Below are 14,852 nucleotides of genomic sequence, written 5' to 3' on the forward strand. Positions count from 1 at the left end.
AAGTATTTAAAATAAGGGCACAGCTTTATTTTGCTACAAGGCAGTAAGTACACTGTCATATCAAAAGTTCAGTGCTGGCCATCTTGCACCAAATGTTCTTAAGGCAGCAACTGGCTATTGACCTCAGTCTTTGTCTCCCGGCTGCAAACATAGGGTCCGTGAGGCAGTTCTGGCGCCATGTGCTTAGAAACCATGGGGGATGCTGACCAAACTGAACGCGAAACAAAACACAGGACACCAACAACATAGATCTCCCAATGAAAGAAGTGCAATGCATGCTTTCATAAACCAACAAGAACCATAAAAATTTTTTTTAAAAAAAAACATAAAAACATACAATAACAAATGCAAAAATCTCCCAAACAAGTTTTCCAATGTATTAAAAAAGGAAACACGTATATATATATTTATATATATATATAAAAATAAAAAAGTCTGAAATACTAGTGCATAGTCAATTACCTAACACCAAGTTTCTTTTCTTTCCATCCAAGCTCTACTGGCCCTCTGATACTAGCAGCATGTCTACAGGCTAAAACCATAGCAGCAAAACACAGTTTTCATTTGGCATTTACAAAATTAAATTACTGAATAAAAATATAATTTTTTATAAAACTATTTCATACAGTAATAATTTTTAAAGCAAGCTAACAAAAATTCATAAAATGGTTTAGTACAATAAATGTACCTCAAATGAGCACTTACTACCTCCACTAACTGTCCCATGATATTTAGCCAACATTCATAGTAATGCTTTTATTGATTCGAAGAAAAAATCTGTGTGAATGTTTAGTGATTGAGAAAAGTTAAATACTGGAGTACCTTTTTGTGTAATTTTTTTAAAAAAAAGTATCACAGTCAAAAATACTGATCTGTTGGATTCTCTAAAATACAGATATATCATTTTGTTTTTTTTTCCTTTTAAAATCTGCATTAAGATATTAACAAATGGTTACAATTCATTACCTAATAATTTAGGTAAGACTGTTAATTCATTTATTTATTTTTTTAAAAATATCCTCTTAGTTGGGTGAAATCCAATACAACTTCACCCAACTAATGCACTTGGTGCTGCTCTCAACTGTTGTACCACAACAAAAATAGGTTCTTCTCCCAATCATGAAGAGTTTCATATCGAGAAATGACACATCAAGCCAACTTGAAGTGTTCTGAAAACCATAATGCTTTTCTGGAAACATCTCACATGACCAGAGTCCGGGCGGAGAAGGCGTTCACATATTTGCGAGCCTGACTGGAAGCTGTCATCTGATCTTCTGTCTTGCCACAGGATGCTGGCTCCCAGGCACCACTGCAAGGCTGGTGGGGCACAAGAGGGTGACAGAGGGTCAGACCAGGAAGCACAGGCAATGGTCCAAAGGGGGTTCCCAATAGCAGCAGGGCCAGCGGGGGACACCGTGACCGTCAGCGGGCAAGTACGCAATGCCAGGAAGCCTTTGTCAGACAGACTCTTAAGTCTCACCGTCAAACCCCCGGCATTCTCAGGTGATATTAATAAGTAACCACTATCAAGAGGGAAGCTTTTGGCAATAGATGCCACACAGTAATGTCACTGGGATGTCTTTTGTGTATCGGGGCAATTTTACAAGGTCAGACACAGCAATGGGCGTGGTTCTCCAGATACCTAAGAAAAGATACAGGCTTCTATGTTTTCTACAAACCGGTAAGTGCTTAAGCCAAGAAACTCATAGAAAAGATGGAATGCCTCAACACCTGATCAGCATTGGGTGTGTGTTTTCATCATTAATTTAGAAGTATCTTCATCAGTACATATATTTTTTATATGCTTGTGTGTGATGTTGGGGATCAAACTCAGGGGCTCACACATGTGTTATATAAGTGTTGTACTACTGAGCTACAAACCAAGCTTCGAGACCAGCTTATTTTTAAAGAACACACACACACACACACACACACACACAAAATCCAGGAGAAAGGTTTAGGCTAGAAAATAAACAAGTGGAGGGTAGTGATAAGTTGGCCAAGGCCACTCCATGGGTATGTGCAGAGTAACTTTGAACCCTGGTCTTTCTGCTACCATTTCTGGACAATACTCCCTCAAACTAAAGTATGGACTATTTTGTTGCACTTAGTTAGGTTTTAGAACAATGACAAAATAAATACAATGGGATTTCACACATGCAGAAAACATGATCACAGGTAGAGAAGGAGAAAGTCCCAGGAAATGGGGAAAGATTCGTACAGTCAAACAGACAGACGCAATGGCACCTTAACTCTGAGCTTCCTGCCAATGGCTTCAGAGAGGGAAACACACAAAAGCCCCTAATATCAAACGAAACCAAAAGTTTAGGAAAAACACGATCCTTGGTATCGACATTTCAGAAGAATCATTTCCACAGCATAAAGGAATAATAAAAGCCATACCAGGGTCTATAATCCCAGTTCTCAGGAGGCAGAAGCAGGAAAATCAAGGGTGTGAGGCCAGCCTGGGCTATATGGCCACATCAAGTCATCAACAAAAAGAGCTTTTGCTCTCCAGAGCCTACTGTGTTTTCAAGAGACAAAATGCACACATGCTTAATACGAGGTAGAAAAATAATAGTCGTAAGAAAGTTTGTGATGCCATAAGTAAGTGAATAGGGCATGAGACACCGAGGATCTTACAGCCAGGGCACCACTGCAAAGAAAAGGCAATAAAAAGCAGGACTGAGAGAGGAGGAATGCAGGAAAGAGTAAGGAAGCTGTAATATGGGCAATGCTGGAGGGAAGAACTAAGAGAGAAAGAGAGAGAGAAATGGACAGAGCAGTTAAATGACATTGAACAAGCCCTTTCTATGCGCTGCCCCCACTTCTAAGGATTTCCCATGTTTTGTCTCATGTGAATGCACACACACACACACACACACACACACACACACACACACACACACACACAAAGCCATAGCACAGGGACACCTAGAGTGCCATTCCTAGCCCAGAAACTAGGAAGGGTATGTGGAAGAGAGAATTTAGGCTATATATTCAAGGTTATACAGCTAAGAAATTATGGAGCAAGAATGTGAGCCGAGGTGAGGGTTGAGATGGGCACGGGGCAACCGACTTTAGGCAATGGCTATGATAATTCTGAATGAACATTGTGTCGGCATGGTGGTGAGGCTTCCTTGTCTAGGGGCTGGAATAAAGTTCCCGTTCTGACTTTCCTAAGCCACACAGCAAAGTGCACCGTTTACTGTGAAAGCTCAGGGGTTCAACCAGCAACTTGAAATCCTTCCTAGCAAATGGTCTATCCTGTAGTTTATCCTGGAAAGCTGTATTGTGGAAATGAGAAGACAAAGGTGACAGGTATTCTAGGTTAATATCTGACGCTAAATCACAGTCAATAGTTTCCTTAATAAATCACTGGCACAGCACAGCTACCACATTCTTTTCAATAGCTCTGAATGAATGATGTTTCCTGTACCCAAACAGGTATGTGAAATGCACGTATCTCCACGGGGTGTTTCTGTCCACCCAAATGACATATTTTAGTTTTACTCATCACTTACTTGTTAATAAATGGTTTGAATACAGCACTGAAATGTACAACTGGCACTTGATATCCATTTAAAAAATAAAAATTAATGTAATTTTTTCAATTAAATGCTATGGTAGCAAACTGTGACATAAAAACAAAACAAAACAAAACACTACTATTTGGGCTGGAGAGATGGCTTAAGGCAACTTGCCTGTATAACCCAAGGACCCAAGTTTCATTCCCCAGGACCAATGTAAGCCAGGTAGATGCACAAGGTTGGCACATGCTTCTGGAGTTTGTTTGCAGTGGCTAGCGTTCCTGGAGCACCTATATTCTCTCTGTGTCTTACTCTTTCTTTCTCTCTACCTCTTTCTCTATCTCTCTCAAATAAATTTTAAAGAAAGTAAATATATACATAAACCCCTACTATTTGAGGGGGGAAAATTCAGTATGGTGTCTTATCTACCATAAAGCCCTTTGTAGTTCTATGGAGTAGTGACTGAGGAGACATATTTGGGGTGAAGAGCATGGGGTTCTAATGAACAAGCGACAAGCGAGAAAGAAGAATGAAATATGTAATACACTCACATCCTCTATGGAGACTTGAAGGTTATACAGAGATACACTAACAACAAGATGCATCCTAGAAACAAGCCTGGGGGAAGGGGAGAGGGAGTGTGAGAGGAAGAATGGGAACAGAAGCCAGGAAGGATTCAACTCTATTTTTCTTGAAGTATTTTTCTACTTTGCTTCAATAAATATAGAAGTAACTGAGTTGGGCCTGCCTGGTGGCACATGCCTTTAATCCAAGCACTTGGGAAGCTAACGTAGGAGGATTGCCATGAGTTTGAGGCCAGCCTCAAACTCTCTCTCTCTCTCTGTATAATAAATTTTCTAAGCATGCAAATTAAGTATCTTTAAAAACATGTTGAGGGATGGAGAGATTACTCAGTGGTTAAAGTGCTTGCCTGCGAAGCCTAACAACATGGGATTGATTCCCCAGTGTCCATGGAAAGTCAGACATATAAAGTGGCACATTTATCTGGAATTGGTTTGCAGCGGCTAGAAGCCCTGGTGTGCCCATTCTCTCTCTCTCTCTCTCTCTTTCTCTGCTTGCAAATAAACATATAAATAATTTTTTTAAATGTTGAAATGATATCACTTTTACTACAGCTCCTGGTGATAGTCCCATTAAGCATTTAAAGTGACTCAGAATTCCCAATGGAGAATCTAGTGCTAAATATTATTAACATATATTTGAATATGATTGTGATTTTGTTAGATCCCCTATATGCTTACCATACTCTTCCTCTTCTACCTGGACCACAGATTTAAAATGGCATCAATATGTAAAGAAGATTCTTTACACACACACACACACACACACACACACACTGAATCCATACCATAGACATACCAAACCCACACACATATATATATACACACATATGCACATAAATGTATGGTAGATTGCACGTGTATGCATGTCTGTGCACATGTGTGCACAGGAGGAAGTTGGGCATCTTACTCTATTGCTTTTCCACCTTAATTCCTTGAGACAGAGTCTCTCAGGGAAACTGGAGCTCTGCTTTCTCACTTGCACTGGCTGACCAGGGAGCAGCAGTAAATGTCCACCTCTGCCCTCCTTCGTGCTGGGGTTGCAGGCATGTGATGCCATGCCTTGCTCTTTATACTGATGTGGGAGATGCAGATCAGGTCCTCAGGCCTGCGCAGCAAGCATTGTTGACCACTGAGGCACTTCCCCTGAGTCCTACCATGGATTTTAAAATCGTATTGTGTGGAAACTTCTTAAAAATCATCAGCTTCTCCTAAAACAAAAGGGACTTTAAAATATAAAACTCAAAAGATTGAAAAATCCAAATTCCTCAGCGCAGGTGTGAGGTCTAGAGCAAGGGAGACAAACTGGCTTCTTGGACACATGTCAGCTTTGCCCCAGCCCCTGAGTACCGCGAGGGGCTGGAGAGACGGCTCAGTAAGTGAGAATATTGCTTCCAGAGCCTCTGCCAGCCTGGATCTGATTTCCCAGTGCCCATGTAAAAGCCAGATACAAAAAGTGGAGTGTGACCATCTTTGAGTCAAAACGTGGCAAAACCTGCATGATAGGAAGGAAAAAACGATGACATTAAAATAGAAGAAAGAAGACTTGGAAAGAAGAGATTCAGTCAAACAGGATTTGGGAAGGGGAAAAGGGGAGTGGTGGAAGGGGATTAAGACCATGGTATATTATATACATTTATGAAAGTTGTCAATAAAAAGTCAGAAACAAAACAAAGTGGTGCATGAGTCTGGTGTTTGCAGTGGCTACAGTTCATGGTGTGCATGGCTGTGCATGCGTGTGCATGCATGTGCACACACGCACACAAATAAACAAATAAATATGTTTTCTAAAAATGCCAGTGTGGGGATAGAGAGATGGCTTAGTGGCTAAGCGCTTGCCTGTGAAGCCTACAGTCCCCGGTTTGAGGCTCAATTCCCCAGGACCACATTGGCCAGATGCACAAGGGGGCACGTGCATCTGGAGTTCGTTTGCAGTGGCTGGAGGCCCTGGCGCACCCATTTTCTCTCTCTCTCTCTCTCTCTCTCTCTCTCTCTCTCTCTCTCTCTCCTCTCTCTGCCTCTTTCTCTCTCTGTCTGTCGCTCTCAAATAAATAAATAAATAAATAAAAATAAACAAAAAATTTGAAATAAAAGACCAATGTGCATATGTCAAGCCCTTGCCTTTCTGCACTGGGACAGCACACAAAAAGTGTGTTCCAGTGAATGCAGCAAAACCAACGGACAAACTATTTCCAATGGGTGGGAAAGTCAAGTGGCATATAGCTGGGCGCTGTGTTTCAAACAGGAACCTGTTCTCTTTTTTCTACCACCATGAACTCTGGGGCTCTGCACCAACTTTTCAAGCAGACAGGATAGTTCTGGCAAAGGGGGATCACATGCCTCTGCATCAGGAGACGTTTCAATACTGTCAACTCCATCTTTTGTGTGCTTTTCGTGTGCCCCTCCCTAAGCTTTCATTTCACTTACATTCGGGAAGTGATAAGCCATTACCGACTTCTGCACAAGAATACCTGTTAGATTACTAACCCATGGTGCTTTGCAGACATGTCAGCCTGTCTTAATTCATTTCAATGTTAATAATCTTACCCGCACATCCTCCTGCTGCTGCGGAGGAGTCACCTTGCCTATCCTGTCAAGTGCCTTTCATTGCCTCTGGGCACAAGTGAACTGTAAACCATCTATCAAAGCTTGAGCAGGGATATCCTGTTAAAGAACTCTGAGTCAACACCCAGATCCTCTGGAGAAAACAGACGACATGATGCGAGACAAGCCCATGTCCACAGGTGGTTTTCTGCCAGAATAAGATTTTCTTCACATTTTCACTCAGACTCTGAATGGATATCTTTTTTTGTTTGTTTGTTTTTCGAGGTAGGGTCTCACACTAGTCCAGGCTGACCTGCAATTCACTCTGTCGTCTCACGGTGGCCTTGAACTCACAGTGACCCTCGTACCTCTGCCTCCCAAGTGCTGGGATTAAAGGCATGTGCCACCACACCTGGCGGATATCTTTATTTTTTTAATAATGTAGAGCGGCTGCTATTGTCATCATAGCCATATAGCATTATCTGCTGAGGTCAAAAGCATTGCTGTCTTTTACAATCTGAGAATTTAATAAAAAAAGTTTAAATCTGAAGAAAAAAAAAACCTGTGATACTCATGAAATATGTGGGATGGTATTATTGTTTTAAATTCTGTTTTAAATTAATAAGCTGGGATGAAAGGTAACAAACTGAATAAGCAATAAGAGTTCTCTGATTATTCTATTTAGTTCATCAACAAGTACATATCTTATCCTATAGGAAAATTCTAGAAATAAAATTCCTTCAGAGTGCAGCTTTTTAAAATGTGAGTTGTATAAGCAAGTGTATCTTTTTATAAAAAATATTTTATGTATTTGAGAGAGAGAGAGAGTGAGAGAGACAGGGAAGGGGGCAGATAGGGAATGGGCACGCCAGGGCCTCTAGCCATGGCAAACAAACTCCAGATGCATGTGCCACCTTGTGCATCTGGCTTTATGTGGGTAATGGGAAATTGAACCTGCGTCCTTTGGCTTTGCAGGCAAGTGCCTTAACTGCTAAGCCATCTCTTCAACCCTCAATTGTATCTTCAAGTCATAAAATTGCTAAGGAAATATTAATAGTTCAAAACTTTCTTCACTAGTAAACAACTCTTTGTGGAGCACAAATCAATTAAATGCTTCCACCTTCATGGTTGTTAATTTTTCTCCAAGAAAGGTAAGGGATGAAAGATATAGTGAATGCCCAGAAGCTTCTCATCTATTTCCTACAACTAAATTAAGATTCATCTCATTTGGTATTAGTTAAAATCTCATGTTGATTGCAGAAGTAAATCCCATTATCTAACGTTCAAAATCTGGTATTTCTTGCCACTAAATTGAAAGTAATCAGATTATAGGAGATGGGCTGCTTCATATGCTGAGCACGAATTAATATATTCTGCGAACCACAGAGCTTGCCTGTGCTCTGTTGTCTGTGGCTGGGGTTTAGCACAGGTCTTCCGGCACTAACACATGGATTCAGCTGAATAACAGTGGAATAAATAACTTAATAAACTTTGTTTTTTGTTTGTTTGTTTTTGAGGTGGGGTCTCACTCTAGCCCAAGCTGACCTGGAATTTACTATGTAGTCTCTGGGTGGCCTTGAACTCACGGCGATCCTCCTACCTCTGCCTCCCGAGTGCTGGGATTAAAGGCATGCGCCACCACGCCCAGCTAAAGTTAATATAACTTCTATACTACCTTGAAAAATAAAAATAAATGTTAGTATACCTTTCCCAAATATGGTCTTTGTTGCAGATGATGCTAGTGGTTCCCAGTAGTTTATAACCGATTGCTTAATGTGCTCCAAGTTTTGGGAAAAATAGCTTTATCCTTGGTCACATATTGGTTCCAGAGTACTGAGATTAAGATAAGTGCCAAACCTCTAAGGCAATTTATCTTTGCTGCCTTTCCCAACAATGATTCTATCTCAGTGTTTATTGTAAATGACACACACACACACACACACACACACACACACGAAAATGCTGTGTCCTATAATGTCTGGGGCAGGGCAGCCTGACTGCACTCAGTAGACCTCCACTCTTTATTTTGCCTCTCTCAGTTCAGCCCCAAAGGTGCACAGAAAAGTTGCTAAATGTATAATATCTATTGAAAGCTGGTCACTGAAATACTACTGACAGAGACAACAATTTCTGCAGGGGAAATGGGAAAAAGTGAGCCATGAAGAACCCTATGAGTGTAGAGCTATCCAGGGAACAGGACAACTGCATGCTAGAGTCACAGACACACAGAAAGATCTGTCACATGTATACTGCTTCCCATGTCTGCCTTCCTGCTGACCCACACAGCAGCAGAAAAGAAGAGAAAAGCAGTTCATTAGTTGTCTCCATAGTAACAAAGAGGTGTCAGACTACCTTGCTGGCTGAATTGGCTGAATCAGCTATCTCTTCTAGTGACCCACTGACCCACCATGAGAGTGAACAGACAACAGTAACCTAGAAAAAAATAATCTGGGGCTGGAGAGACTGCTCAGTATTTAAGGTGCTTGCCTCCAGAGCCTAACAACCCAGGTTCAATCCCCCAGGACCCACGTAAGCCAGTTGCACAAAGTAGAGCATGTGTCTGGAGGATGATTGCAGTGGCTATACTCTACTCCTGGCCCCGTCTATATCTGCTTGCAAATAAATAAATGAAAATATTGAAAAAAGAAAAGGTGATCTGACACAATGCAAGAAGATCAGCTATTGGTGAGGCCTCCTCACCTATTACCTGCCTTTCACAGGACAAGGAGTGCGTGAAGCCTTTGCTTATTAATCAATATCACTGGTGAACACTGGTGTATGTGCTACCATCTTGAAAACATTCTGTCTTTCCAAAAACCTTGTGTAGTGAGTGGAGGATATTGCATAAATCCAAATTTATAGTCATGAACAATTTAATTCCTTTAATATACTCATTTAACGAATCCGAGTTATGCAAGTAGGAAATGGTGGAGTCCACACTAGAACCCAAGTTCTGTTACGCACGTGAAAACTTATTATATGTCTCAGCAATGTCTATCATGCCTTATTTCCTAAAAATATAAAACTTCATAAATATGAAGAGATAGGCACATTGAAAAACAAAGAATCAAAATGCCAAGGGAAAAGTGAGCTTCCATTGCTAGTAATAATATTTCTAAAACTCTTTGATGTTTTGTGAATGATGTTTAAGTTATAATGACTTGAGAAACATTTAAACTCATTGTTTTTTTTTTTTAAGGCTCTAACAAGCCAAGTCAGGAAATTAAAATTTAAGGCTGTCATTCTGTGGTTACAAAAAAGAGGAAAGTGAGTGAGTAAAAAGCATATAAACATATCTTTTACACTTGAATTTTAAACTGGATTAAAAGGAAATTGTAATTTAAGAGAGAAAATACAGAAGTTTAGAAGGCGTATGACTTGAGTACAGTTTTGGATCTACCAATAAAAATGTCTAGCTTGAGAAATATTCATTAGCAGAATGTATTTATTTCACCATGTAAAGGGAACTGAAGGGTACTGAAGAAAGCAGGAAATAGAATGCCATCTATCTTTGCTGAGGAGACCTCTGTGTCTAACCTGATTTTTCTCTGGGTAGATTCTGAAAGGCAGAATCCAGTAGTGTTCCACTACGACTCCGTCTTCCTCTCTACTTCCTCATTTGTATAGTATATAAGCATCTAGAGTCCACACTCCTCTTCACACAGTTTGTGAAAAAGGCTGAGTCCTGACAACAATATGAAAATCTCAGACACGAATCCAAGAATGTCTGAGAGCATCTCGTAGAAGAATAGTTTGTTTGCTTTTACAATTTAAAATTACAGAAAATTATTTATTTATTTGCAAGTAGAGAGACACAAAGAAAAAAAAGAAAGAGAGAGAAAGAATGGGTGTTTTAGGGCCTCTAGCCACTGCTAACAAACTCCAGATGCATGCACCACTTTGTGCATCTGGCTTTACACGGGAACTGGGGAATTGGCCCCAGGTCATTAGGCCTTAACTGCTGAGCAATCTCTCCAGTCCCCACAGCAAAGTTTTTAAAAGAGACAGAAGTCTAACAGTTAGGCATGCACAGGTTTAGCAAATTCCTTTTGGAAAAAGATTGTCAATAATTTAAGAAACAAATATAGCATGATTTTCTTAATGTGAGGTGTACACAGTAGCTTATAAAAAGCTTTTATTTATCTTCTATTTATTTATTTATGATAGATAAAGAAAGAGAGGGAGAGAGAGAGAGACAGAGAGAGATAAGTTCTCTAGACAGCACAAATGAACTCTAGACACATGTACCCACCACTTTGTGCATTTGGCAGTATGTAAGTAATGGGGAATTTAACCCAGATAGACAGGCTTTGAAATCACTCATCTTTAACTGCTGAGCCATTTCCCTAGCCACTATTGATTTAACTTAAATAAATATAGACTGTTTATAGGTTGAGGATGTACGGAACATACTGAGTAAAAATTCTTGTGTTTCAGTCCAAGCTATACAACCAAAGACACACACACACACAAACACACACACACACACACACACACACACACACAGAGAGAGGGGAGGGGGGGAGAGAGGGGGGGTGGGAGAGAGAGAGAGATTTGCCTCTACAACCCAATTTCCTACCAATGGTACTCAGAGAACTTTGGGGAAATGTGTGATTCCAAGAAAAGAGTAAGAAAATGCCATACTCCACTCCTAGCAGCAGAAGCCACATAAGTGTGCAGCCACCATACAAGACCAATAGCAAGACACTGACATTCCCGACTGTAAGCGTCCTATTGGACAGCACCAGGCTAGCAATCTCAATAGAGTTAAGATACTTCAAAACCACATGCAATGAGTGTGTTTCAGTTTAATCAAACAAACAGACCTCTTTGGGGATTAATGAGGAAATTTGAATATACCTTGGAAATCAGAATATTAAGGAGTTATAGCTAATAATGTTTGATAATGTTATGTTATACATGAAAATGTCTCTTTAGACACTGGAATTATGTACGGATAAAGTGTTGTAGTGCCTGGAACATCAAAATACTTCACAAAAAAATACTGTTCATAATGGTCGTAAATACTATTTTCTGTTCTTCCATGTAAGTTTGAAATTCATCATAATATTATGTTTCTTATATTTCTTTTTCCTTCCCACCCCCTTTCTTCCCCCCTTCCTTCCTTCCTTCCTTCCTTCCTTCCTTCCTTCCTTCCTTCCTTCCTTCCTTCCTTCCTTCCTTTCTTCCTTCCATCTTTCCTCCCTGCCTCCTTTCTCTCCTTTCTTTTCCTCTTTCTTTCTTTCCTTCCTTATTTCCTTTCCTTTTCCCTTTCCTTGTTTCTTTCTCTCTTACTCTCTCTCTCACTTTTGTGCTGGGGACAGAACCAGAATCTTGACATGCTAGGCAAACATTCAACCATAAGCCACACTAGCTCAATTTGCTACATTTCTAATTTTAATATATCAAATTTGATTTATATATATATATATATATATATATATATATGTATAGATATGTACATTTATATATTATATATTGGAAACAAAGTCATAAGAGCTCTGTAGATAGGTTTACTGGCAGAATTATTAGTTGAAACAACAAAATATAATTCCCCAAATATTTTATTTGTATGTATATTTCTAAAATGTAAAAATTTTGGGCTGGAGAGATGGCTTAGTGGTTAAGCGCTTGCCTGTGAAGCCTAAGGACCCCGGTTTGAGGCTCGGTTCCCCAGGTCCCACGTTAGCCAGATGCACAAGGGGGCGCACGCGTCTGGAGTTCGTTTGCAGAGGCTGGAAGCCCTGGCGCGCCCATTCTCTCTCTCTCCCTCTATCTGTCTTTCTCTCTGTGTCTGTCGCTCTCAAATAAATAAATAAATAAATAATGAACAAAAAATATTTAAAATGTAAAAATTTTGCCTCTTGTACACTGTAATTAATTTACATAAATCTGTCCTTTTAGTTTTAATTATGACAACATTGTTTAAACAGAGACGTTATCATAGTTATTGAGACCTATAGTTTACTGAACAATGCAACCACCACACAACAGAGTTTCGCGACATTTCCATCACCACAAGGAAATTTCTTATACATATTTATAGTTAAACTGAGTTTCCTCTCTTGGCCCCAGGCAACTTCGAGTCTACCTTCTGTCTTTATAGTATAACCACAATCACACATTATATGTATGCTCTTTTGTGTCTGGCTTCTCTTAGTAACATCATATTCTTTAAGGGTCATTTTTGCTGTATTTTGTGTATTAGTATTTTTTTTTTATTGCCAAATAGTACTTCTTGTAGAGAACATCTTACCTATACCTCACTTGGTGGACTTTTAGGTTGTTACCAACCTCTCTTAGTGCCCCTCTCACTCCCCACTAATCTCCTTCGTTCCAACTAATCCCCTTTCTACTTTCATGACATCTTTTTCTTTTTGTGACCCACTAAGTTAAGTTAGGGTTGCTTGAATGGACATGGGTGAGGAGTTATTTCCTGGAGTACGGGTAACCTGTAAGTGACCACTCCACTGAAGAGCACAGTCCCCCTTCTCCAGCAACCATTAACTGCCAATAGCTACTGTGGGAGGAGTGGAATCTTGTGAGCCCTTCCTCCATCCATGAGCTACCCACCTTTTCTTGAGACAAGGTCTCTCACCAGCCTAGGACTTCCCAGGTAAGCTGTACTGGCTGGTCAGGGAGCCCCAGAGATCCACTGGCCTCTAACTCCCCAGTGTAATGCCAGTGCTGGGATTACAAACCACTGTGCTCAGGCTTGTCATTGCTGTTGTTTTGATTTGTTTGTTTTTGTTTCTACTGCGGGTTTTGATGACAGAACTCAGGTCCCTCATGCTTGCAAGGCAAGCACTTTACTGACGGAACTGTGTTTCTAACCCTACACTCTCCTTAAAATCTTAATAGCGCTGCCAGGCGTGGTGGCACACTCCTTTAATCCCAGCACTCAGGAGGCAGAGGTAGGAGGATCACTGTAAGTTCGAGACCATCCTGAGACTACATAGTGTATTCCAGGTCAGCCTGGGCCAGAGTGAGACCCTACCTCAAAAAACCAAAAAAAAAAAAATAAATAAAATAAAAATCTTATAGCATTATAAATTTTGTGATAGGGTTGGAGGAATGGCTTAGTGGTTAAGTCATTTGCTTGCAAAGCCAAAGGACCCAGGTTCAATTCCACAGGACCCATGTTAGCCAGTGCACAAGGGAACACATGTGTCTGAACTTTGTTTGCAGTGGCTGGAGGCCCTGGCATGCACATTTTCTCTCTCTCTCTCTCTCTCTGATTCTTTCTCTATCAAGTAAATATATGAAAATAAAATATTTTAAAAATTCATGATAAATGTCAGATGACCTACTTAATATTAATTTACATTGTCATTATTAAAAATTTTTATAATATATGTTTTATATCTACCCCATGTTTAGCTCTAAATGGTTTTGCTTAACTACTAATTGGCTAAACCAAAAACTATTAGGATTCAACTTTAGAAGAATAGTCATGGATTTTTAATTCATGTAATGATTAGTATTATCAAAGATACATGTTTGCTCTTTGAAATTCAAAATATACATTTCCACATTACATTAAAAATAGGTTGAGTCCTTGGTTAGGTTTATAATATGCATGCAACTTAACATAGCTTAAAGTACTAATAGCATTGGTCACATCCTCTGCTCTGAAGATGAAGGGCCAAAGAGAAACAAAGCAAGGGTTTCCCTTCTGGATCCCGAATCTGCTCCAGGTAAGATGACTGGCCCTTGCTTCAAGATCCTTTTAATCCCTTCTTGTCTTTCTACAACCTGGGTTAGTGGCTCTCTTCCTCCCCTCCCAAGCCTGTGTGATATTCCGAGTCTTCATAAGGGGGTCAACCTGAGCCTGACTGCCCAGAAACTTCTGACTGACCACAAGTACTGGCCTTCACTTTGCCAACTCCCACCAATAGCCTCCTCTCTCACCCAAGCAGCTGGTATCTGAGGAAGGCCACAGGGAAGGAATCTGATTAGTTTAATCCACAACCATGTCTACAACTCTTCCAGTTGTTGTTTTTATTACTTTAAAAATAACAGTAGTATCACCAATACTTAAAAATAGAAAGTGTTGTCAAGAGTGGAGGCACACGCCTTTAATCCCAACACTCAGGTAGGAGGATCACTGTGAGTTTGAGGCCAGCCTGAGACTACAGAGTGAATTCCAGATCATCCTGGGCTAGAGTGAGACCCTACCTTGAAAGAAGAAGGTTTA

The 14,852-nt window shown here is 40.2% G+C and overlaps 1 protein-coding gene across 2 annotated transcripts in view; it reads right to left on the reverse strand.

Moving 5' to 3' along the window:
• Positions 1–469: 469 nt before the first annotated feature.
• Myb (MYB proto-oncogene, transcription factor) overlaps positions 470–14,852 on the reverse strand; it is a 38,042-nt gene continuing 23,659 nt past the window's right edge. For both annotated transcript variants that reach the window (XM_045158952.1, XM_004651177.2), the window contains exon 15: positions 470–1,317. In XM_045158952.1, the coding sequence (XP_045014887.1) occupies positions 1,201–1,317 (117 nt within the window). In that variant the 3' untranslated portion in view covers positions 470–1,200. The remainder of the gene's footprint in view (positions 1,318–14,852) is intronic.

This window comes from Jaculus jaculus, chromosome 9, assembly GCF_020740685.1.
Source record: "Jaculus jaculus isolate mJacJac1 chromosome 9, mJacJac1.mat.Y.cur, whole genome shotgun sequence".
NCBI lineage: Eukaryota > Metazoa > Chordata > Mammalia > Rodentia > Dipodidae > Jaculus > Jaculus jaculus.